The sequence below is a fragment of the Neopelma chrysocephalum genome, unplaced genomic scaffold, assembly GCF_003984885.1.
Source record: "Neopelma chrysocephalum unplaced genomic scaffold, ASM398488v2 Primary Assembly neopelma1_23, whole genome shotgun sequence".
Taxonomy (NCBI): Eukaryota; Metazoa; Chordata; class Aves; order Passeriformes; family Pipridae; genus Neopelma; species Neopelma chrysocephalum.
Window position 1 is genome coordinate 4,235,904 of NW_020897691.1, and position 26,618 is coordinate 4,262,521.

General features: G+C 39.0%; 1 protein-coding gene across 5 annotated transcripts; it reads right to left on the reverse strand.

The window, feature by feature from the left end:
* Positions 1-905: 905 nt before the first annotated feature.
* Positions 906-25,084, reverse strand: EDARADD (EDAR associated death domain). 5 transcript variants are annotated; one of them, XM_027684813.1, is made up of 6 exons: positions 25,064-25,084; positions 13,640-13,698; positions 11,104-11,143; positions 9,044-9,132; positions 6,308-6,353; positions 906-3,817 (listed from the first exon to the last, which is right to left on the reverse strand). In XM_027684813.1, the coding sequence occupies exons 2-6, from the start codon at positions 13,640-13,642 to the stop codon at positions 3,441-3,443; spliced, it is 555 nt and encodes a 184-aa protein (XP_027540614.1). In that variant the 5' UTR covers positions 13,643-13,698; positions 25,064-25,084; the 3' UTR covers positions 906-3,440. The 5 variants fall into 5 exon arrangements, with proteins under 5 accessions (XP_027540614.1, XP_027540585.1, XP_027540595.1 ...); XM_027684784.1 differs by lacking the exon at positions 25,064-25,084 and adding an exon at positions 17,866-17,958; XM_027684794.1 differs by lacking the exon at positions 25,064-25,084 and adding an exon at positions 17,866-17,941 and having other exon boundaries at positions 9,044-9,114; positions 13,640-13,701.
* Positions 25,085-26,618: the final 1,534 nt, after the last annotated feature.

The following is a 26,618-nucleotide window of genomic DNA, read 5'->3' on the forward strand; positions in this document are numbered from 1 at the left end:
TGGGAGGCAGTCTGAGACAGTGAAAAACATGCAGTCTCTTGCACAAAGCACTGCCCAGGCAGAGCTGCAGATCTCCATTATTCAGTAGTGGTTTGGGAAGAAGTCTGGTTTACAGTTGCTGTACAACTTATTTCGAAGCAAGCATCTTCGGCCATGCTGACTACCCTATTCTTTACGGTAGGCTTCCAAAGGACAGTCCCAAATCCATCCTGCATTCCTCCTCACAGATCAAAAGTGCATGCAGTGAGTGAGGCAACTGAACACTGTCACTGTTTTGCTGGGAATGCCTCACAGCAAAACTCGGTGCTCCTGGAGCACAGCACTGGAATTTTGCCCCGGAAGAACAGTTATTAAGCTCATTAGGTCTCAGACAAATCTGCAGGAATGAGAGAATACAGGGGCTTGGGCAGTTTCATAGAAGCTAAAGTGGGTGAGAGAGGCCTTTGGTAATCCTGCAGGCACAGAGATAGCAGCCAAAAAACTGGAAATTCCTGAAGGAAGAGCAGGTCTTATATGGGAATAGGAGAAAGATATAAAAGAATAAAACTGATAGCCTATTAGAGCCTTTTTAGTGTCCATTACTGGTTATTAATTTAGGAAAAGTTCATCCACTATAGGTTTCATACCTCTCTATAGTTAGTAACTCCACTGCAAGTGTCTAGATAAACCTCTCTTTTTATCATCTTACCAAAATTAACTTATCTTTCATATGGAATAGATTAAAAAATGCATCTTCCTTTCTTGAACAGCAGTACCTGTTGCAAATGTAAGTGCTTTAAGGAGTCATGAATTTCATATATAAGATGTTTTTTACACAGCACAACTAGTTGATAGTTCAGTGGTTCCAAGGTGACTGGTGAGAAAGAAAACAGCTGTGTTCCTAGCTGTAATAAAAACAAAAACAATAAAGTCAAACATTGACAATCTATATTTCTTTAAAAATAGTATACATTATAACAGAAGATATAAGAATAAACTGAACACTCAGACCCAATATCTTGTAAAAAGATATAAAACTAAGAAAAAAAGAAGTGTGTACATCTCCGTTTACAACATACAAAGAGGAAGAAAAGTATTTCAAGTATACTAACAAATAATCCAGTGTGTGGTGAAGTTTAGGGCTAATATTTTCAACCTTCAGAGCTGAATTTACACAGAATCCACATATGTACTCTCAGAAGCAGCTTTATTTCCATTAGACATGAATCCTTGCAGCTGACATTGAGTTTTCAAGAGCTTTGAGGGATCAGAACTCATCTCCAGAAGACATCAGCGTTTCTTAAAAATTTTACAAGTTTTAGCCAGGAAACAGGAAGAGGGGTAGATTTCAGTTGAACACATTGATTCAGGAATGCTGCTGCATCATTTTGTATTCCCATTCTGAGTCTTAGGTGAGGGTTCCAGCTCCTTGCTGGACTGGATCTACCAAAGCAAAGCATATTATATTACCACGCACATATAGCTGCGGTAAGTTATGGGAGGGAAGAGCCTTTGGCATACATGCCAGCACTCATCACTCAGAAGAAAAACTTAACATGCAGACATACAATCCTAAATCATGCATGCAGTTGGCCCAGGGTATGGGGATTTTGTTGGACAAGCTGCATTATGAGCTGTTTGCATGTAGGCAGTGGATACCTCTGTAGGAACTGAAAATAGCAGAGAGCCCAGCCACAACAATAGTCCTCAAAGCTCAATCTAGAGCATTAACTTAGGACAGAAGATTATTTGCAAAAGTTAGAGTTGACAGACATCTATCAGGAAACCCCAGTACCTGGAAGAGGAATGCAAAACATTTGAACTGCAGCCCAAACAAGATACAGCAGTACAATTTCCTCCTTAAAATACAGATAGAAAACTAAAGAGTTCTAAACAGTTGCAGTTTTTTTGAGGAATCATTTAAAAAAGTTATTAAAAATTCCAGTCTTTTCTAAAAAAATAAATTCAAACCTCAAATTTAGGTCAGTCTTTTCACCTTGAAACAAGATTTTCAGCTTCTTGAAGTCACTAAAATAAACCTAATTTATGCCACCCCAGAACTAGTGCCTGACACTGAAAATCTTCATCTTTACTTCCAGCTCCTCTGTAACCATATCACTCAGCATCTATAGTAAAGTATTACTAGAGGTTCTTTTTCATTCTCTTACAATAAGAAAGTCAGTATACAGCATTAGACTTCCCTCAGCTTTGCTACTAATTCTTATTATTTCTACTAGAGAAAAGTAAACAGCGTATCAACCTGCAACCCATTCTAGTTTTACCCCATGTCTTGACATACTATTCACCGGTGCTTTGGTATATACACCTATGTACATACTAGTATTATCTGAGATGTCAGAAAAATGGCAGGAAAAAGACCAATTTCTGAAATAATTAAAGTGTAAACAGTGTAATTCAGAGTATCAAAATCCTTTGAAAAACATCAGTCTAAACCACTTGTAAGTGCTTTAATAACCATCCACCTGGGACTGTAGGTGAATTCACCTGGTAATTTTCCATTAGAGTGGCTCTAATCAATACACAATGCTAGTTTCACACAGGTGTGCAACTACCTTGGTGTGGGGCAGAAAGTAGGTCAACCCACAGGACTGTAAAGAAAACCACAGCCTGTGAAAAGGGAAGTTATAGTCAATACTAACGATACTCTGTGAGTGATAAGGCTTACACAGCCTCTCATGCTGGAAAGTGAGAGGCATTTGATACCTGCACTCAGAGTATACACTGTCTTCAAAACTTTGGAAAATAATTTTAAGTATAGAGCATTTTAATTAGTTTTTTTGACCCCTAGAGATTATGGGTTGGAAAGTCTCTGAATTGCATGATTTCTTCATAAGGCAAATATATTCTTGTTTATAAAAGAGACTTAAAGCTTAACTTGCTCAAATGTGATGCTGAAACACTGAATTAATTGTAACATGCAAATCCAAATTGCTGCTTGGAACACTGAGGTATTCCTGTGCCAAAAACAGCATCACAAAGCTTAAAAAAACGAAAAAAGAAAAAAATACACCTCATCTTCTACTAGGCAGAAGAGACAAAACTGTGGAAGGGTTGCCAGTAAGGCCAAGAGACTTGCCTTCTAATTGTAGCTTTCCCAATAGCAACAGAACACAGCTGACATGGTTCACAACTGCTGCAGTAAAACCAGCAGTCTGGCTTTTTCATTCCTCTTCTGCTTAGGAAGCCTACCAACAGCAGCAAAGAAGCTGAAGGAATTTGTAGGCTCAAGAACCCAACCTGGATGATTCCAACCCCTTTTGGAAGATTATCTTTGCAACCCTGAGGGTACAGAGCATACATATGTGTATACAGTAGATAAGGGTTACACAGTATACAAACTGTCAGTACAGGCTTTCTCTCTCTTGCAAGGGAAACTTCCAATGTATTAGTGGCAGCTAGTCCCAGCATTTAACATGTACAGTCTAACAACTTCCTTTGACCTAGAAGTCATTCTGGTAAGTTCTGTTCCCTCTCTTGGGCCATTCCTCCTCCACCCATTTCAGCAGCACTTTCACAACATCAATTCTCTTATAAAATTTACAGAGATCAATCAGCTGCTCCACAGTCCGGTCACTATTCCGTAGCAAGAACTCCAAGGTGGGACTCTGGGGCTTTTGTTCAAGGAAACACAATTCATCGTAAGTCATCCCCCACTTGCTTGCTAAATTTCTCCAGTTTTTCACTGTTGGGTGGCAAGGATCCAGCTTTAGCCTCACTGTGTACAACAAGTCCTCATCATTGAGCATGTCACTGATGGTTGGTGCACGGAATAAGCACAAGGAGCAGGTGACATTTTCCTTGCAGGTTTTCTTGAGATCTGCAGTGAAAACCATTACATGGGGAGAAGTTAGGATCTATTCCTGTGGTTTCACCGGGAACTAAAAGTTAAAAGCATAAATGGTTGAAAAGTATTATGTTCCTGTGAATCAATTCTTCAGAAGTCAGAACAGTGACATGCAATGCATTTCCTTATGAAGAACTCATGACATTAACTTTCTAAAACTTCTCTCTTCGCTATGCTCAGTGGCTTTAATCAAAAGGACAGTAATTTTGAAAGCACCATATTTATACTTTTATAGAAAAGACGTGGGATTCAATGCAGTGTGTGGGCTAGGATATTCCCCTTTTGTGTTTTCGGAACTATGTTGCTTCTTCGAATTTGCCATAACCCCTGCCTACATCACCAACAGGATTATGTATGCATTTCGTAAATCTTGCATATGTGTGTTGTAGGATAAAGGAAAAGGTTTTGCATTTCTGATCTGCTGCCTTCATAGCAACATGAAATACGCGCCCCACAAAAATCTCTGCTGACAGTTCCAAACACCTAGTACTTTAGTACAATGAAAAAGTGCTAAACATTCCTTTGCTTTGTAAGGGCTCTTACAATAAAAGCTGTCCCTATTCTACCAAGGAAGCCCATTTGAAATGTGCATTATGGAAAGGAATAAAGTGCATACTCTTCCATGTGTGAGAAAAATAAAAATATCAAGTTGCTGGAAGGAGGTGGTGATATGTTCTAAAATCTGCATCAAATACCAAAAATCATCATTTAGAGGTCTCCTACGCACAACATTCAGTATCTCTGCAGCACTGTGAACAATGTGGTGTTGTCAGACCAAATATATATATTTATAGCCCATAAAAGCATGTGGAAACCAGTTCTAGTCATACTTCTAGTTAAACACTAATACCAAAACCTTTAACACTGCAGTGATGTAGGACATAGAATCAGCATTTTGGCTGCAGATTTGACGTTAACTCTCCCTGCTCCTTTTTGAAAGCAGGGAGAATTTGATCTCTCCAAATGGACACATTCTAGAAGCATTTTCTAAAGCTTCTGTACTCCAGACTCACTGTACAGCTTTAAATAGGGAAGTAACTAGTCCTACTTGGGATGAGAGTTTTTCAAAAAGGGGCTGCTATTAATCAAAAAATTGATTAAGAACAACAGAAAACAGTGACACACAATTTACAAGTGCTGGATCAGAAGCCTGAACTGCATCTCTGGCAAAGGACAAATCTGGTACTTAGTGTCACCTACTCATACAGATAACAGCATCTGTTAAGGTTGTTTGTTTGTGGGGTTTTGTGGCTTTTTTTAAATTATTATTAATTTATTTGCAGTAATTTTTTTCAGATGGTGTGAAAAATCCAGAAAGACCATCAAATAGTGAGCTGAATGCAGTGTCTGCGTGCACTTTGTATTTTGTTTTTAAGGAAAGAACAGGCTATTGTTATTTTTGTAAGACTGCTCATCAGGTTGCTTTTTTAGCAGGCCAAGGACAACTTCTGAAGTTTTCAACAAGTTAGGACATGCAGCAACAACAGTGCTGCAGACGCATAACTTCATACAAATGCTCAGATTCCCTGTTAAGGGGAAACATGTTCTGGTGACATGTCTGCTCACAGGTATTCCACAGGCCTTACAGCTGTTCTCTAGAGAAATATGTATGTTAACTCTTCTGTTCTTCTTGTGCACCCTAAGCTCTTGCTGAAGTAAGACAAAATTTTCTTGCCTCATTCATACCAACATTTACTTATGCAAACAAGGCAAAATGAGTATAATCCAATCAAAGTTCTAGCTGAGTAAAAAGGGCAGGAGAGCACCCTATCTGAACTTCATCTTATTTACTCTGGCAGGGATTCCAGACTAAGTTTTATCCTCCAATAAAAGCAGAGAAGAAGGGTTAAAGAAAACACCCCTCTAAAAGGCCACAGTTATAAGTAAACAAAACTAAACCAACCTGCTTCTTGTGCTATACCATCTGCAAGACTATCAAAAGCATCATAAAGAATCCTGCCTTTCTAAGATGCCCCGTGTTAGACACTGACAAGCAAATGACTGACCTATCCAACTAATTGCATGATCCTGATGCTACATGATAGGACAAGCTTCTTTTACTAATAGAAAACTCTCAGTTTCTCACTGTTAGACTGAGAGAACTGTATGTCATACACATATACATCCCTCCCACAGCAGAGCTCATACAGTTATGGGATAAGCCCCCATATCCTACTGCCAGCTCTTGCTCTCTCCCAACAGCTATTTACAGATCACTTCTAAAAGTGTATGTAATACATGCATTTGAAAAGCCCAAGTTACACATTTTGTATGGTCTGCATTATTGATCACCAACCTCTCAGAACAAAGGGGAAGCTGTAAATGACACAGATCATGAAATGAGGTCCACAAATACTGGTTACCCAGGCAGTTCTTGGTTATAACAAATAGCAGTTTTTAATAAAGTACTTTCAAAGAAAATCTATGAATAAAATATGTAGAACAAGAAAGCTGACACGTTACCTGAAAGTGATTCATCAGTATGGTTTTGTGTGTCTTTGTCTTCTGGCTACAAAGCAGAAAACAAATATAAATCAAAATAAAACAATGTACTTGATACCAGAATAACTATTTGGCTAATTTGCAACTGGCAAGAGATTACTTACAAGTAGCTCGGGATTCTTTTAAAGTCAGACAGGGAATATATAATGTTTTGAGGAATTCCTGACAATCTGCAGTCTTCTCAGACAGGATTTCCATGCTTTGGCTCACAGAACTACCCTGTTGGTTGTATTCACTGAACGTCATCTTAATTAATGATACGCTATAGCATTATATCTTTTGAATAATTTGTTCTTAATTCTCAACAGCTGTTCAACAATTTATACGGTTTAACTAAATATTTTTAAATGTTTTGTAATGAGAAAAAAACAAGGACTTTGCCTGTTGAATGCAGTAGTGAGGGATTGTTTCATTGATCTAGGAAAATGGGGGAGCTTTTTTTACTAACTTCTTTACATACATAGGAAGCTTTTTAAGGCAATATGTTGATTTGAACATTTCTCCTGGCTCAGATCTAACCCTCCTCTTGTTAGAAGTAAACATTCCCCCAGTGGTTTTTCGCTTGCTAATTAACCATAATGAAATTTCTTAGCAACTTAAGACTGTAACACATGTTGTAACATTAAAATTCAACTATTTAGCAACATCTAAAAACTGGAAGACAGCCCTTGATCCTAGAACTGTGGGAAGCTGCAGCTCCCCTTATTTTAACTATGGGGGTGTGGAGCCAGGTGAAATAGTTTTCCTCTGTTAAGGATTTAAAGATGAAAGCAGAAGGGTATTTTCCCCTTAGATAGCTGCAGTAAAGTATTGTTGATTTTTTTGTATTGCGTCATTCTTCCAAAACTATCACAGCAGACTTCTTAACATTTTGCGAGTTGTGCCTGCAAACACAAGTCATTACATGGGTAAAAAATATGGTGTAATAAGATACTCTATTCCTACCTGCTACACCCTCTTTACTAAGAAATCCATTAAAAATAGAATATAGGCACTTCCATTTGTTTTGGTGAACTTGCATATGTTCACAAAGGAAAAATTTGCATACTATTTTCAGCATTTCTTTATTCCTTGAAAACGGCAAGATCACACATGCAACATCAAAATGTCTGCTCTCTGCTGAAGAGAGATCTAATACTGCACATGCCAATTGCAACAGGATAAGTGTTGCCATTATCTTCTACTAGTTTACTTTTCCACTGGCTCCACGACAGCTTTACCTGGGCAATGCTTTTTAAACTTAAAGTTGGCAACACGTGAGCACTTAAAGAAAAACTAAACATAAAGATCCTGATTACTCCTACAAACTCCTTAAAAAAGCAGAATATTATTACTGAGCCTTGAGGAGCAAGCTCCCAGAAGGATAACCCACTGGGAGAAAGATGAACTTCCCAGAGCAGCTCAGCCTCCCCAGAGATCTACTTCAAAAGACACAAATAAGCAAATTATAAAAAAAAAAAAGCAGATGCTGTTCACTTAGTTTCTATCCTGACCTTCAGTAACATTTCCTGGACTTCATGAACTCATGAAAGTTCAAACTGTATTGTGAAAGCTGATACCTAAATGCCTTTATGTCATTATACACGTCTTGTGATAAAAAAATAACAAGAGTGGGCAGTATGGCAAAATGTACAAAGTAAAGCAGGGATACTTACCTGTGCCATACATCTGTTTTTAAAATTCATATTTTTACCAATCAGTCATTATCCACTTTCATCAAGTCAGATGCACTCAGGTTTATTCAAGATCATTTTCTTGTAATGTAATTGCAATAAGATAATGTAGTGTTACTGCCCATGAAACGAAGACATTCTTAAGCCCACAGTGAAGATCTTCAACCTCTATGGATCTAATCAAAGCCATAAACCTAAGCACAGTCTGAAGGTAAGCAGAAAGTTTTCCAGCTCTGTGGAATCATTAACACCCTGATACACTGAATTATCTTTATACTGATTCTAAGCTGTCAATAAATGCTCTCTTCTTGATGATGGGAATGAACCGTTACCTCCATCATCTGTGAAATGCATACCAAACCCATGTTTGTTTCTGATGAAATTCAGCTGGGACTCTGGCATAAGGAACTCCTTTTAATTCTTCGTCTCGCTGGAAAATGCTCATTCATTTCTCTTCTCCAAGTTTTCTGCTCAACCCAAAGAGAATCAATTTGAAATTCAGCAAATAACATTCACTTGAAATATGATAACCATGGAGCATGGGAGTCACTCAGTATTGTCCATTCTATGGCAATGTAAGATGTCACAAATAATGGAGAGTGTTTCAACTATGGGAAGAGCAGTGTCCCAAAATCAAAGCAAAACGGTCAAATGCCTCCCTAAGAGCAAAACCTAGGATTCCTTACTTCTTCACTTATTCTCTGCCCTGGCTCTACTTTTCAACAGGAAAGAGGGACAGCATGCATGACAAAGCCTTAACTATTTGCTGTCTTCTTCAGAGCATCTACACACTAATCAACACCTATTTAAACTAAAAAGTATATGTTAATGATAAAATAACCTTTCTTTTGCTTTTCTCCACAAAAACTCACTTCATTGAACTCTTGGAAAGAGAGCCTATTTCTGGTCTCTTTTACTGAGTAATTCTGTGCTCTCCAGATATAATCTGAAAATATATTTATTTGTTAAAATACTTAATCTAACATCAATAACTTATTTCACATTCAAGTATCATTTTTCTTACCTGTTGGATTAGGCCAGAATCTGGTGTAAGGGTCTTGATGTTCACAGATGCAATTTCCAATGTAACTTGATCTGTAAGGTATTCTTCATCTAAGACAAAGAGTGTGAAACACTGGTCTTCCACTCAAATACAAATTTAAATAGTAAGACTATCAAACATAAATTATAGGTGTCTAATACACAAAATTTAACTCCGTATCATGATCAAGCACTGGAAATTGCTAGATTAAAAGACAAAAATATTAAATCAGCGGAGATTGTAACAATAATGCAGAGCATGACTGTGTGAAGAAATATAATCCTTGCAGAGATTAGCTATTAGAGTAGCAGTTGTTTTCTAAACAAACACCACACTACTTTTAAAGCAAGAGTCATGTTCTTCTTTCAGAAAGCTGATTACAGGATCAATACATCAAAGTAGGCTGAGGATGACTATCACAAGTCACTATAGTTTTTGTTTTGCTTTTCTCATCACACTTACAATGATAGTTGTTGAAATATATACCATATAAATAATTACTTTTTATTCTGCCCCTTTGTGAACAGGGCTTGTCCTACTTATATCTACTGCACAGGAATTTTCTGAAGCACACTGAAATAATCCATTTCAAAGTGTGTTTATCAACTGCCCTGGGACTCCACTGAAAAGCACAGCATTCCCCATTACAGCACAAACTCTATTAACCTTTCAAGCACCACTTCAGCCCTCAAAATGGGATAGAAGGGATACATAAACCCTTTGTGAACCTTGTGCAAATAGACAAATTTCACTCAGCATGATTAATAAGGTCCTCCTCATCAAACCATTTCCATCATTCCCCTGGGTCAGATGCTGACCAACCATTAACACAAGCTTAAAAGAGGTTATATTCCACATGTTTTTACACAAATGAATGCTCCATGGTGGTGACTACCTTTGTAGTGCTGGTACATTTCCATTTGCTGTTCGCCTAGTGGTAAGATCTCATTAAAGAACATCTATTAGCTTTATGAATCATCAGACAACAGAAAAAAGACATATTTCCTTATCTCACTCAATAAATTTATCTGAATCAAAGAACTCATCCTTACACTTGCAAGAAAAAACTCCCAAATCATTATTTTCCTCTTTTTCTGGATTTATAAGACTGTTGAAACTTAAAGCCAAATAGTATTTCACCCCTAGCAGGGTCAATGTTTAGTAAGGATTATTGTTATTCTTTATTTCTGTAGGTCCAGAAACATTTACAAAAAAACCAAAATGAAAAAAAAAAAGTCTGTCTGAAAATTAAGAGCATGGGCATCAAATTTGTGGAAACAGTACGTGTGAAATTTGCTCTATATTTGAGTGGAGGTAGAATTATAATCAAATCATGATAAGCATTAAGACTACCCCTGCAAGATAAAAAGTTCCCACATCTCCCCTTTATTTCATAATCAGTAGAGGGTGCCAAGAACTTTAATAAATTATGGACCCAAAATGGCCCATTAATTAATTGAGCTCTAAAAACAACAGACAGCCACTCTCACCAATGTACTGTCTGATCAAACATTACATCTGAAGCAAACATAATTGTGTGTTACACAGAATCAGACCTACACATCTGTTATACCTTTTATCTCACGGGTTCATATTTCTAAGTCTGTATTTTTACAGAAATAGTTATGAAAAGTCATTCTCAGAAAAAAAAATTGAAATAATGGAAATGAATGGAATATTAAGAGGAATTTGTACCACTTTCAACTACAAAGGGGGAATGTTAAGCTAAATTTTTATATTAGTACTTCCATCTTCTTACACGTAGCAAGAGGAAACCGAAACTAAAACTATATATAAACTGATTTCACTTCCTTTCATGCTGACATTTCTACTTACATCTTAACTTTCCTTTTTAAATTAAATGCATTTAAAACATGCAATTTCAGATTTCAAACAACTTTGACAAATTTAAAATTTAGGAATTATCTAATTAATCTAGGAAAAAGTATGAGTGTTTCAATCTTTGGATAACACCACCGGTTTTATTGCACGTAACAACACATATCTATGACACCTGAATAGACAGAATTCACAATACTTACCTTTAGGTACTCCTGTGTCTTGGACAGGATATTTTTCAGTCTGTCACAAAAAGGCAAGAAACACAGATACTCATTATTTCAAATGCAATTGTGCTGGAGAAAGAGCATATAAAATAGTGTACTTATAGTTGCATCACCATCAGATACAGTAACACTTCTTACGTGGTAACTGAGATGCTACTAACAATTCTGATTAGCACATGCAAAAGTAATAGAGATTGCTGTGTTGCTACAGTATTTTTAAATTTATTACTTTCTAGTGAAATAGCACAGATTGGGAAAGCAATATTGCACTTAAGTAGCAAGATGATCTTGAAAAGGTAATGTATATCAGGGAAAAAAAAGAAAGAAATATTTGCCCCTTCTTTTCTAAACTTAAATAGCCAATTAAGATGCAATAGAAAATTATTATTACTGAGTCTAAGGAGATAGCTACCGATTTCTGGGCATGTTATAACTTACTATTATGCCTGAAATCTACCTCCTTCCCTATGACCCCTACCCTTATGCAAAAGTAGGTGTGGCTTTTAAAGAAGCTCATAACCAAGCAAACAGATTAAAAGATCTTTTATGGTGGAGTTGTGTGTTAAAGAAACTTCATGTCTCAGACACAGCAACTTTCCCTCACCTTTAAAAAAAAAATCCCCTTAGCAAAATACAGTATCTAATTTAGTCAGTCCACAAAAACAAAGAGAAGTCTATAGTTTTTATTAAAACCTGCAAGCAAAAATGCAAATAAACATACTGCAATAATGGATAGCAGTGCAGCCTCAGCACTAAAGTACTAGTGAAATTTTCAGAGTTTCCTTCAGAGTCCCTGTTGCAAAGCTTCAAAATGGGAAGAAAACACCAAGACAAAGCAATAATTTGCTCACTTGCCATTCATAAAATAAACTAATGCATTTCAATCTGTTTACATAACTACATTTGACAATAGTCTTCCCTGGGATACATGGCACTGTAAATTTTCCCCCAGAATAAATAATCCATAGCATCATCATCGTGGCTAGGCTTCGTGAACGAAGATTTGGGAAGGGCTCTATCCACATTTGTTACAAGCACGCTGGTGGCTAATAAGGCCAATACGAGATAGACATGTCCGACTGCAAAAGGCACAGCAGAAAGACTCCTTAGGTGGTATATTCTGCAAGGCACAATTCTTTCTGCGTTGTCTTTTCTCCTCAAGAGTGATCCTGCGTGCATTCTCAAAGGAAGCAGCAGCGTTATAGATGGTGTGTCTCCAGGTCTCCCGATTTGAGGCCAGAGTAGACCAGTTATGGTGATTAATCTGGCCAAGGCTGAGATGTTGCTTCAAGGAGTCCTTGTATCTTTTCTTTGGGGCTCCTCTCTTGCGGCAGCCAGTGGCAGGTTCACCATAAAGCAGGATCTTAGGGAGGCAGTGGTCCTTCATCCTGGAGACGTGTCCTGCCCAACACAGCTGTGTTCTCAGCAACATGGCCTCAATACTTGTGACTGCTGCTTGTTCTAGAACAGATGTATTGGTCACATAATCTGACCAGTGGATGTTTAGGATTGTACAGAGGCAGCGCTGATGGAAGCGTTCTAGGAGTCACAGGTGGTGGCGGTAGATGACCCATGATTCGGATCCATATAAAAGAGTAGACAGCACTATGGCTCTGCAAACACTGATCTTGGTACTTTTCTTCAAGTGTTTATTACGCCATACTCTTTTATGGAGTTTTCCAAAAGCACTATATGCCTTTGCTAAGCTGTCGTCTATCTCCCCGTCAATCTTACCATCCGAGGAGATGAGGCTACCTAGGTAATTAAACTGCTGGACTGATTTGAGCTCTGATTGGCCAATGCAACACTAAAAAAAAACACCAAACAAACAAAGAAAAAATCTCCAAAAAACCAAACAAAAAAACCCCAACCAAAAACAAAATAACCCCCCACATTTAAAAGACTTCATAGAATTTCATATTACTTCTACCCCAGCAGATATACTCCTACCTCAGCATAAGACTGGCATGCTCGATATCCTAAGACACTTGTCCTAAACGATGTTTCTCTGCCAGTAAGCACTAGAGGGCTCTGTTTGGTCCCTCCCTAGGTTTACCCGTGCCTGCCAAAGGCACTGCTCTTTGGTACTACCTTTCCACAACTTCAACTCATCTGGCACAGGAAGGAATAACAGCTTAGCACAATTGAAATTATAAGTCCCAGGTGGGTTTTCTTATCCCTCCAAACTACATAGACAGAAGAATGTCAGGACCAATTTTTCTCGGTTCTAGGGGTTTTTGTAAATTAAAAAGATGGCACTATCATAGCCTCTAGAGGCTATCCCATGGACAGCTCCGCTGACACCATCCAATTCAGCTGATGCACTGATTGGTATTTTTATTTACACTTTAACTGCACAAGGTTAGTAAATTAAAATTTGTTTATGCAATCATACAGATAAGCAAAATCCTTATTTAGAGTTAGCATCCTGGAACGTTTTTACCTCACTTCTGCATTACATAACCATAGAAAGCTATAATGATTTGAACGGTATTAGACCAGAAACACATACCATTGTTAAGGAAAGAGTGCTTGGATCTGTATCCTCCACTGGCTCTTTTGCTGCATGATCTGCTGAAATAAGAAAGCTTTATCACTACATAATCATCAAAGTATTTCTGTCTGCCAATTCATATTTTGCTTCTTTGTCTGACCAAGATAAAGCACAACTATGCAGCCATTACATGCATTATGTCATTACATTTCCACAAGAAAGCATGACAAACTGGAAAATGTCAGAGCACATAGATGAGAAACTACATGCAACAACAAAATGCAACTCTAAGCTAACAAAAAGTAGACTTATATGAAAACTATTTTTAGTTAAAAAAAAATCACAAAACAATTCAGTAATAAAGAATAAAATCTAGTAAATTTTCTAAAAGCTGAGTTCTGTTCTTCCAGTGACAGCACTCCATTTTTTCCTCAAAGAAATAATTCAAACAGGAAACATATCCACTACAACAAAAATTAATACTATTACAAACAGCAGATTGTAGTAACCTAATTAAAAACATATTTGAGGAAAATATTATTTGTATACAATAGAATAATAAACTTCAACTATATGAACATCAAAAGAATACAAAAAATAAATCTTCAAAGTACCTGCAGGTGAATCATGAAATGTCAACCCCTCTGCATCAGTGGCTAAACTGACAAATAATAGGGAGGTACTGGCCACAAGTGCACAGAGAATCTAAAACAAATCTCATACAGAAGTCAGGATTCAGAAAACCAATCCTGTAATTTAACATCATCCTGCCATATTTTCAAGAAATGTCTTCTGATGATAAGTATCAATGTTCTCAAAAATTGAAAAGCATTTTAAATTATGTAGTAAGATTTTCATTCCATTTTTGTCACTCTCACTCAAAGTCCTTATACTTACTACAAGTACACATTAAAAGTTTTCAGCTGCAACCAGTAAGAGGTGATTGGAATCAATATCTGGTGATTACCTCCTCCCAAATATTAAAAAATAATGCATTTAGAACACAGTCCAAGAAATTAACTATAAAATGCACAGTATAAACACTGAGCCCCAAAATAGCACAGAAGTTACACAGACATTATTCTAACCAACTCAAATTTAGCATAATTGTTTATTTTGGGACCCACTGCTACAAATCTACTCAACACAATAGAACAAGCTAAAGTGTAAAAAATGCAAGACAGTCCAACATACTGAAAATAAAAAAGGTGGCAGCAGTGGGATAGAGCTGTTCTCCCTCCTGCTTCTGTGAGGCAACCTCACCAGCAGCAGTTCCCAGGTGTCCAGTGTGGTGCCCAGTTCCTCTCTGTGATGCCAGGCAGAGCCTTTCTCAGCACTAGAGCCCACAGGAAATCCACAGGCATTGTCCAGGCAGGTGGCACGTGATCAAAGGGGTCAGATGACAAGGCTTGAGCATAGTCTTTGCACAGAGACACACTGAATGTTTTGAAAAGGCAGGGGACTATGAAATTTCAGATAAGCATCATTCACACTGCAGTTTAGGAAGCCATATGCAAAAGAGGAAAAGAAAACCCTACCAAAACCCTATATTCTTGTCACGCATGCCCCTTTTAGTAAATATGAAATCCCTGCTCCAGAAACATGATATTAACAGAATGATCTGGATAAAGCCTCCCTTGATAGCAAGAGTCAGCACAAACTGAAGCACATGAACTTCCCAACTCAAATGCAGAGAGGATGAGAGTCAGTGGGATATAAGAAAATACAATAAGCTGTCATAAGACATTGCAAAAAAGTAGGGCCAAAAATGGAGGTTCCTTGTGGGAACTGTAGTTGAAAGCTGCAGAGGAACTGGAAAGGAAGCTGGGGCAAAGAGAAGCCCACACTGTAAAGGAAAGCTGAAAACAATGAGGAACTGGCAACCAAAGGCTCTAGGCAAGAAGGCCAACCCAGTCTCCCTGTTTTTCCATTCAAACCCAATGGCAAAGCATGCAACCAGTGTAAGAGGAGCCTTGAGGTAGACGAAAGCAGAACCCATAGAATGTCCATGAACCTTGCTGGCTATGTAGCTATGGTAAGGGCTTCATCCCCTATCCTCTGTTACACCTCCAAGATACGACCAAGGTACATTATGGCACTGGTAACTCATTTTCCATGATCCAGAGGGAAGCACTGAAAAAATGGGAGAAGCTCCAAGAATATGGGCATTTGAAATAAGGACTAGACAAACTCCAGGATGTCTCTACAAGAGGTGATGGGGTCCCATGTGGTATTTTTTGACTCCTGCTTTCTAGGTTCACTCAGAAACACACTTACGTGAATCTATGAGACTGCATCTTCCTTGCTTAGTATCCATCCTGAAAAATATTTTAAAACTGTGTTTCTTTTCCTATACCTTAATTTCTTCCCTTTTTTTACAGTTCTTCATGATGAACAATGACTTCCATGTTTTTTAGGTTGCAGAGTACAACCAAGTCTCAACATTTTCTATAAGTGGTATGTATGTTTATGAATATTTGTACCTAAGATTAAAGACTCAACATACTGGGCTGCAGATGGTTCACCGTGGTCTTGCTGGCCACTGACAGTAGGCAGATAATCTGAAAACCAGACTTAATATTTAATTGTGAGTAACAGAGGTAAAATGCCATGTCCCCTCTCTCTTTCCCACATATATCTCGCACAACATTCTGCAGCTCATGTCATATAGCTGGGCACAGGTGCACAAAGCAGCAGGGAGGAAAGTTCTCTGTTTATCTCAAATGTAAACCATCCACAGTTTTGCATGCTGAAAGGCCAACAGGAAATGAAGGTATCATCTGACTGACTATTCAGTGCATATTGTCTGATTTCACAGTTACTTTCACAGACAGCTTCATAACAACATTACCTGGGATCCCTCAAAAAAATCATTATCACCATACTCCCCACTGACAGCACACAGCCACTGTCCTACATTTACTTCCCCACGCTTCTACAGGGAACCACAAGTGAGTTGACTCAGATGGACATAAATCAGCACATGCAAATTGTCTCGGACAGTCATAAGCCAGGTTCGATGGTTGCTTCCAAGGTTCATTTCTGCTTGCACACTGTTGCACCTGCACACTGCCCAGCGGCTGCTACAGCTCTGCCTGGGCCCATCCAGTATAACCAGTCTGCACGAAGAGCAGCCAACTTGTATCAATGCCCACCGCTGCTCTCTGTTCAACGCTGCTCCTACAATGGGGATGCAGTGCTGTGCACTTACCAGCACGAACAGTTTGTCAATTCTGTATCTGCTTTTCATCTTTGCATTGGAAGGAAGTCTGAAGGTGACCTTTATAAACCTCAGCATTTTGACCTTTAAGCAGAGGGGATTCACAAAGCACTATGTAGCACAGATAGAATTCCCCCCGTTACAGTTTTTTCCTTGCAACACAGCCTTGACACTATGAGCAGTGAGTGAAACATATAATGTGGACCATAGTTGGGTAGTTCAACCACGCACACAAAGAGACCCCTTTCACCCCAAGGCTGGGCACACACATTAATAGTTCAACTTCATACAACTTAAACAAAGTTATCACCCTAATACTAATGTTGTTAATAAAGATGAACCCTGTAACTCAAATCAATAATGGTTCTTTGACTGGAAGCACCTGAATTTCAGATTTTAGTAAGAGGAGGAAATACGGCAAATTGTATCAGAATAATCAGCTCTCTGAAAAATCTGAGTCCATCAGCACTTGTGCAGTTTTGTTTACTGTTAACTACTCAATATTTTGTCCCTGTCTGAGCAGATAAGTAGGGAAAAACTGTGATGCTGGCACACCTCAGATGAGGTACTCAAAAGTCATTTGCACCATTAGCTTTGTAAGTTAAAATGTGTGGACTTCCTAACCACCCAAACTCTGGGATTCTAAGAAAATGTCTTTTTACAAATGTCTTTTTAACGTGCTGTTAACTAGCGCAAACTAACTTACACGCTAAACACTGTAGCAGGCTTGACAAGACAGGTTGCACTACATCACATCAGCAGAGCACATGATAAATTATTACCACGCTTAATTAGCGTGTGCGGAGGGGGAAGGGAGCAACCAGCAAACCCTTTTTATCCCAGCCAGGGCTACGCTCCTCACCTGGCTCCCCAGAACCACGGCCCCGGGTCACCCCAGCCCGGGGGTGGTCGCCGCGGGCCGCGCCCCGCACAGCGTCTGTCCCGGACCCGTGGGGGCCCCGGGAGCTGCCGCCGCCCCTCGGTGCACTCCCCGCCCGCCCGGCTCCCCGCGGCGGGTCCTCACCTGGGGGCAGCGGGTCCTGCGGAGCAGCCATGGGGCGGGGGCGGCGGCGGCGGGTCCCGGTGCGAGGAACGCGCAGCGCCCGCCGACGTGCCCGGAACCACCACCCCGCCGCACCGCCCCCTTCCTGCACCGCCCCGCCGCAGGTAGGGCGCTCCTGGGAACGAGAGGTGGAGGAAGGAAAGGAAGAGGGGTTTCACACCTCGCGCCCGCAGGGATAGAGAGCGCGTCCGTCGGCAGCCCACGTTTCCCAGTGGGGAAGACCGCGCTCCCGCGAATACGTCAAATTAACTGCTCCGGGCTCCACTATGTGAAAACGCCGTGTTTTCCTAACACCACACACACGGTGCATATACGACTCCTCAAGTAATGCTAGTTTGGACCTAAAGTCACTTCAACAGCATAAAATAAAGTGTTCTCTCTCCTGCTCTTGCGGGTATTAACGCGCTCAAATCGCTGCCTTCAGACAGAGAAAGGCGGTCTCCATTAGGGTTCAAAGTGCTCCTGCAGATGGCTCAACGTGCACGGACAGTTTACCAACGCCGAGTATGACAAAGCGACAATCATAAACTGCACTGGTTTATCACAGATATTTAAAATTTAAAGTCCTCACTTCCAATACCACGACGATGTTAAACTTTTGGATGTAATTGCTTTGGGACTCCACTGTCATCTCTGGCAAATCCTCTCACTTAAGCTTTCAGTATAAAAGTAATGCAGGTTTCTCAAATGGGGTCTGTGCATGAAATCGCTTTCCAAATGAGAAATATTATGTATTGCTATTTATTGTACCATATAAGCAAAAGAAGCCAGCATAACTGAATATGCCATTAGAAAGAGAGTTAGCCACCTGGCTCCTTTATTAACAAGGTAACTTTACAGACAGATTCTATTCTGTTACACTGAGAGAGATCCAATTCAGCCAAGTGGCTTACACTGGCATAACCAAAAGTCCATAAAGCATTAAAAAATGTTTTTCAATGGTTCTGTTATTGAATTTGAGAATTCTTGTAAAAGAATAAGTAGTTTGGAGGAGAGCTCTTACCTCTCAATCATCCTACCAGTGAAAGTACAGATATGGTATTTAGGAGATTCAGAGCATTACCCTTATTTCATCTGAGATAAATGGGGCCTTCACCATTGGGTTATACACACAAACATGTACATATATATTTATATATCTTAATCTCCAAGGTACAGGTAACAAATCACTAAGATTTCTGCAATTCATGGTGTGTAAAAAATGAAGGATTTTTTTAGGCATGTCATTGGAGTCTGGCTGTTCAAGGTATTGGTTGACTCTCATTGCTTCCACATTAACATTGAAACTCATTCGCAAAGAACAGAGGCATTTCATAGTTTAAAAGGGTAATATCAAGTCTAAATAGAAATAAAATTGCTGATTCTGTGGGTTTCTCTAGATTTCCTTTGATGCACAATGGTTTTGGTGATGGATAATTAGGCTGACAGCAGAAAAAGTGTATTCTTACCTACATGCTAGAGTAATAGTTGGAGTCTCTTCTATAACTGTGAGGAATGACAAAGCCACAGTACAGCTAAAAATTTTATAGATTTTAAACCTAACAAATTTGTGCCTCAATAAAATGAATGCTGCATCTGCCCTGAAGACCTACATGTATGCATTGCCTCTGTGTGCTCTTCAAAAACTACTGGTCTTCAGAAGTAGACATAGTGACTGCAAAACCTTTGGATACATATATGTACAAGTTATATAAAAATGTATCCATTCATTTTCTTCAATCAAGAAAAATACTATTTTTCACAGGTATCTGTAAGATACCTTAACTACAGAAGGCTACAAAACATTGGTGTTGGGGGCTAAGTTAGATTTTACCACCAACATGGCATTTACTATTCTGATAACTTACAACCTGAAATCTTCCCACATTAGGATTAAAAAATTATTTGAGTAAACAGTAACAAAATAATTTTAGTGGAACAACACTTGTGCTGCAGCCAAAACTGGTTAATGTTGCTAAAAATCATGTATTTTAAAAAGTGTGTCTATAAATGATATTGGCTTTTCAGTTTCAACAGATTTTTTAAAAACAAATTATTCATGAAGAACTCTTTAAAATAATGAAATTCAATAATAGAAATGAATTGTCTAGATAATATTACTGCCTCAAAACCTAGGTTAGTCATCATAATTTAACAGTTTTTCCCTAGTACTGAAGGAGGAGCCTGCAATTACTTATAAATAGAGCACTGTCAACAGTACAGATTATTTTGGCTGTTTCATGCCTGTTCTTGTATCACTCTTTAATAAGTGTTATTAAGAAGTGTTGGTTAGCTAACTGACCAGTCCAGAAAGCCAGGAATTATTTTGGCAAAACTAAATACAACTGTATCATAAAAGCTGAGTCCAGAATAAGATAACTTTAGGCAACAGCATTCTCTAAAATGCTGAATTAACTTTCTCATAAAATTTCTATAGCTAATTACAATCTATCTCTTACCTGGCTGTAACCCTGTAAGCTACTAAACTCAGCAAAACTAATCATAATGGGAAGAGTTCAAGATTTTGTAAACTTTCACTCAAGTACAGAATTAATAATTTCAAATAGTTTTTACAAATCAAGTCTACACAGATCTCACTCCTTTCCTGGCCCTATCAAAAAAAACCTAGCCATCTTTGATGAGGACAGAGGCTCTTCTCAAAGATCTACAAACTATCTGGTAATATATAGCTGGATAGTTTATTGTTTGAAATAGCAATTAACCCACAGTCTCAAGGGGTTTCCCACCTTCTGAGCACAAGACTGCAGACAAAACCATGGACAATATATTCCTCTTCTGAAAAATATTATTGCTATCTCCCCACACCCCAAAAAACCAAACCAACCAAAAAACAAAACAAAACAAAACAAAACAACAAAAAAAAACCCCAACCACAAGCCACCACAAACAAACCAAAAACCCAAAACTTTTTTCCCAACTGATCCTCTGTGGCTCTTCCCTATGGAAATAAAGAGCTTTTGCTCCAGATCACAAATGCCACTCTAACTCAGTGGAACAGTAACCTTCCCATCACCGCAGACAGGGGTTGCCAATGGACACAGTAACCGCAGGCCTGCCAGAACTGCATGGCAACCTTGTTTATTCATTCTCATCTGTTTGCTTTCTACGTTTCAAATATCTTCATTTCAGGAAGTTCATATTGAGTAAAATACTTCTATGTCAACATAAACTCTTCACCCTTGATGTGTTTCAGTAGAGTTAGGAAAAACCTCCCTGCATTTTCTCTCCCAGGTGTCCTAGAGACAGCTTTTAGCTGTCAGCAGCTTCAGAGAGTTGCTAGAAGAGTTCTTGAAAATTTTGAGACTGTTTTGGAGTAGGAATAATAAACCAGCAGCTAAAAAGTTAAAGCTACTTTCTTTGTCAATAATTATATTGGTCTGTTCTCTTACAGTTCTTTTACAGGAACGTCACGATTTTGATATTTATTTGACAGAAGCAGCATTATATGGAGAAAATATAAGGAATGACGCACACCTAGACCATCTTATGTAAGCCTGTGTATAATTTGTTTGCCTGACAGGACTGCACGATATGGGAATGTTCCCACCACTTCAGGAGCTGTGCTGTGTCCAAGTCAAACAGACGCCACAGAAACAGTAAAACCTTGCTTTCTCTGGATTGACATTTTGAAACTGAGCCTAATACGATCGATTTCAGGCTGCAGCTTATCTCTCTGCAGGGACTCTAGCACGGTCCCCTTGCCTGGCTGCTTGTTTCCATCAATGTACAATTTAGCTGAGATCTATACCTCATGGTCAGATTTGTTGACAGATAAGCACATGTACAGAAAGCGCAAGTGCACAAATTTTAGGGGGTTTTTAAAACAAGATTATGTATGTTCATCTGCTACCACTATATTCAGAAGTTTGACAGAGCTAGTAGACTTCTTTGTTAGCATTCCTTAAAAAATTATAGGTACAGGAATGACACTAAGACTCCATACATTACTTCTATCCTTCATTCAGATCGTGCTATTATACACTACACAATGCAGTTTGTTTTCATCCAACTCTAACACACACACGTGAAACATGGAAATGACAATACAGGTTTATAGCTAATATTTGTAGTTAGTTTTTCACCACCTACAAAAACTTCCTAAAAATGGTACTCCCTCTTCGTGGTTTACTCTTTATTTTTTACTGCATTCTACCTTTCTTGTCCTTTTCCTCATAGTCACTGTGAAGATATTGCTGTATGCAATTTTCTTATTAAAAATTTACCTTTTTTTCCACCATACTCACTTTGACGTATTGTTTTGCCATTTACAGGCCACACTCCTGCCATAACCCTAGACATCCATGGGTACTTCTCAAAAGTTATTTGTACCAGTTGCCTCAGAATTGAATATATATTGTGGTTTTAAGGCAGACATCAGTAGCTGGGAACAGGACGTCAATGAAGCATGACTTGCAAGGGAACATATCAGGTCTAATGACAGCAGGACAGAAGAGGGGTGAGGTTGTACAAGTTTTTCAGCTGTAGAAGGCCTGACAGACTACCAAACTCAAGTGCCCTGCTACTTGTCTGCTTTCTGTACTTACATCAGGTGGTTTACCGAAAGTTCTTACCCACAGCTGTGCCTTGCTGTATCATTAAATCTAGCCTACCACAAGACGTTCCATTGCTCAACAGGCACTGCCCTCCCACCACTGCTGTTTGCCACACTTAAACAGAAGTTTGTGACATATTGATTCTTCTGGTTTACTCTTGTAAGTTTAGGAAGGACTCACTCAAATGTTAATTTGGAAAAATAAATAAAGGCAAAAGTTTCAAGGGCAAAAAAAATTCAAAAGAAAAATCCACGTTTCATATTACTGAAATCTAGTTCATGAACTTGACAAAGCAGCTGGGATTTACCAAGCTTCTCCTAACACGAAATGTGACACCATCCTCTTTTGCCTTGTCTGTTCACTTAAATTAGTCCATAATAATCTCTAATATCCATTTTTACACAGTTGATGACTGTAGGTTATCATTTCTATCCACAACCAGAGTGCATAAACTTAATTCTGGCAAATAAGACCTGGCTAAAAAGCACCAGTAGAGCTGATAGTAGCAAGACTTGATCTGTTTCAAGTCCCACTGAGTCCTCTCTGCAGGCCAGAGGCAAGTTTGGTAATTACAGATTTGCTACATCCGCTAAAAAACAGTCTGTCACTCTCTGGTGCACCCAGATCTCTGCCCGCTCAAGAGAACAATGTTGTGGTGAGGAAGAGGTGACTCTGATGTGCATTATTTAATTCTTATTTGTGAATACAGAATAAAGTTTTCATTTCCCATGTTCAAGGCTTTCTTTGCTTGCACGTAGAAAGAGTTTGCAAATAGAACTAACTGTCAACATTTTTAACAGCAATGCATATTATGAAGTCAGAGGAGATATTTGTTCTTATGCCAACTACATTAAAAAATTAAATATATAGGCCATACTCTTCATGACCCCAGTAATCTGTAAACTATGATTATCTCTCTCCCCAGTAAAGGCTTGTTCTCATCCCCTGCTAAAATATCATAACATCGTGGCAAATTTCTTTAAAAGAAAGATGCTAAGTAGATACTCAGAGTTTTGTAATATGCTATTAGGTTTTAACTGCAATTGGAAGACTGTTTCTTCTATTTCCTGAAACTGATTTCACAAAGAAATCTTACATTAGGATTTTTATTTTTGGGGTGTTTTTTTACACATTTTTATACCACTATCAAAGTAGCATTCATAGGTTTAAATCAACACTAAAACATAAAATAAGATTGAAAATACCCTAGAGTTAAGAAAACTGTGTTCAGCTACATTCAGTTCTGGAATAGCAGATGATACTTATGTATACAAGAAATAATTTTTTGTCCTCTTAAAATAAGTCATTATACATTTTTACAGTGAGTTCCTTATCCTTCTAATATGGCAGTAAAAAACTAAACCACTACTGACTTCTGATACAAGCACTTCAGAGGTGAAGAAATAAAGTACCTTCTATAACTAACATAAGGTGTTCTGAACTGACAACTAAGTGAACAGTATGACTTAAAAAATATGATAGTTTATATCTAACTTGTATAGTCCTTTATGCAGCCCAAGTGTGAGGCAGTGCATGTGCTTGATTCTTCCAAGGTTTTGGGGCTTTTTTAAATACTCATCATAGAAACTTTGTTCCAGAATCAAAGGTACAAAATGCAAACTAATACAATGCATTCACCTTAATCTGCTGAACAGAAACAGTTTCTTTGTGAGAAGAACAAGCCACTTGCGATAAAGTATGGAGTACAGATATTGAGAGCAAACTATGGCAATGTAAACATTAACATCAGCTGTTCTGCCATTTCTTCTCAAATATCTAGCAAATTTATTGGTCCGCTGATGCTGAAAGTAGGAATAGGTTCTCATTTAGTCGTTTCCAAATGATAGGTGTACTGTCTGTACTCCAGAGAGGAAAGAAAGGAGCAATTACATTATCTCTCTGGAACCAGAGAATCAAACTACTGCCTACTTTATTTCGTGGTCTCTGTAATTCCTAGACACCATTTCTTGAAGCCATTTTCAGCAATGCAAAAATCTGTGACATACTGGCACTTAAGGACAAATAGAATGCAAAATTAATCTGAATTAATTTATAAGCAAATAAAAATGGTCAATCTAAAAACTTTTAAGCTCTCTGATATAGTTACTCCAGCCTTAAAGCTTAAAGCTCATCTCCATATTCCAGCAAAGCAGTATTCTGTAACTGGAAGGGTGTAAGAAGAGCCTGAGTTGGCATCTGAACTGAAAACAAAACCTAATTCCAGCAACCCTGCACATTAACTCGGTGCAACACTCATGTTTTTCCACAGGAATATCACTTTTTGCAATTCTGGAAATAATTTACATATAAACCTTGAACTGTCAGGAGCAACAGATTGGTTCTGAGCTGTTTGGGCTTTAAAAAAAAAAAAGAAAGATTTTAAAAGGAACTGGAAAGAAGCCACAGTGAGTCTTAGATCAGATTCAATAGCTATTGGTGAAGCACAGGTAGACAAATTCAATTGATGTCATACTGGAACTTTCAACCTCTTAAGTGTCAGTCTCCCTATGGGGTCAGTAAAAAACTAATATTTCATAAAATAAAATCAGGTATAGCTAAAGTGATCTAACAGCAAGCAGCCACTGCAAGGGATAGGATGATCCTACCTTATCTTCTTCCTACTGAGATATGTACCCTGGCCTTTTCCCCTGAATCAGGTTCAGCAGTGAAGTAGACATACAGTGAGTCAGTTAAGTTGGCTGCTCTGGCAGAAAATTATCCCAAGCAGGGAAAAACCCCAAACATTTGCTTAAGGAGCTGAATGGATTCAACATACAACTTCAGGACTGCTAGCTCAGACACATGGGATAGGGAAAGAGAGGGAAACAGGAGTGCCTCTTTCCACACAACTCAGTATTTCATTATGTTAGCTCTACTGAAACAATGCCTGAAAGCATCTCCTTCCTCTCTGGTAGGCTTCAATTTGCTACACAGGAGCCTGTGCCTCCACTGGAAAAAAAAAAATAAAATAGCATGAGGGGTAGAGGGTGCCAAACAAACAGACAAACGAAACAAAACAAAAAAAAACAAAACAATGGAGGGACTCTGGAGTTTCTTCATTAGTTTCCAGCCTTGCTCTCAAAGGGAACAGGTGAGAGAACCAAAGCAAAGCTCTATTCCCTATCTTGCTTCATGCTTCTAAAAAAAAATAATTAGGTGTGCCCATCTCCATGTAAATAGCTTCTCATTAATGCAGGCATGCTGAGGGAAACAGGCAGTTTAACATAAAAGAAAAAAAGCCTCTGAGTGCCCAACACAGCCACCTCAAGGGCACTTCCCAGCAGCAGGGAGGAGGGAAGCCTCTCGAAGTGGTTTGAGTCTCTGTTGGACACCCAGCTGAAGGCTGGACATGGGCACCACTAACGCCATAAACCCAACAGTGGGGCAGGGGAACCGCAGCCTTGCTCAACTCGCCCCTGTAGTGCTGGGATAGCACAGCTGCAGCCTGCTGGGTTAGACTGGGATGGACTGGGATATACTGGGCCAAACTGGTTTATACAGGTCTGGACTGGGTTGTTCGGGGTTGGACCAGGTTTAGATTGTGACTAACTGGGTTTAGGGGGATCGACTAGGTTATACTTAGTTTGTTCAGCCTGGAGGAGACTGAGGGGAGACCTCATTGTGGTGTTCAACATCCTCACCAGGCGAAGCCTAGGGGCAGGTACTGATCTCTTCACTCTCGTGACCAGTGACAGGGCTCAAAACAAGGCTGAGTTGGGGGAGGTTTAGGTTAGATATCAGGAAAAGGTTTTTCACCCAGAGGATGGTTGGGCACTGGAACAGGCTCCCCAGGGAAGTGATCACAGCACCAAGCCTGACAGAGTTCAAAAACCATTTGGAAAATGCTCTCTGACACATGGTGTGACTCTTGGGACTCTCCTGTGCAGGGCCAGGAGTTGGACTCCAATGACCCTTCCGAGTCCTTTACCCCCAGCATATTTTGTGATTTTATGATACTGGGCCAAAGTGGTTGATACTGGTCTGGACTGCGCTATACTGGAATAGACTGGGATGTACTGTCCCGGACTGGGATATACTGGCCTGGACTCAGTTTATACTGGGTTAGACTAGAATGAACTGGGAAATAGCGGGATGCACTGGGATTCACTGGGACAAATTGGTTTCTACAGCCCGCCTCCCCTGCGCCGCTCGTGCCTCCCC

What these genes read in the sequence shown, in the direction of transcription:
- EDARADD (XM_027684776.1), bottom strand. Translation starts at nt 17,896, where the DNA reads ATGGCTGCTCCGCAGGACCCGCTGCCCCCAG. An exon ending in GCACTCTTTCCTTAACAATG is followed by an intron (nt 11,144 to 13,639) that starts GTATGTGTTTCT and finishes TTTTTGTGACAG; the next exon opens with ACTGAAAAATATCCTGTCCA. An exon ending in ATTCTGGCCTAATCCAACAG is followed by an intron (nt 6,354 to 9,043) that starts GTAAGAAAAATG and finishes TCTGCTTTGTAG; the next exon opens with CCAGAAGACAAAGACACACA.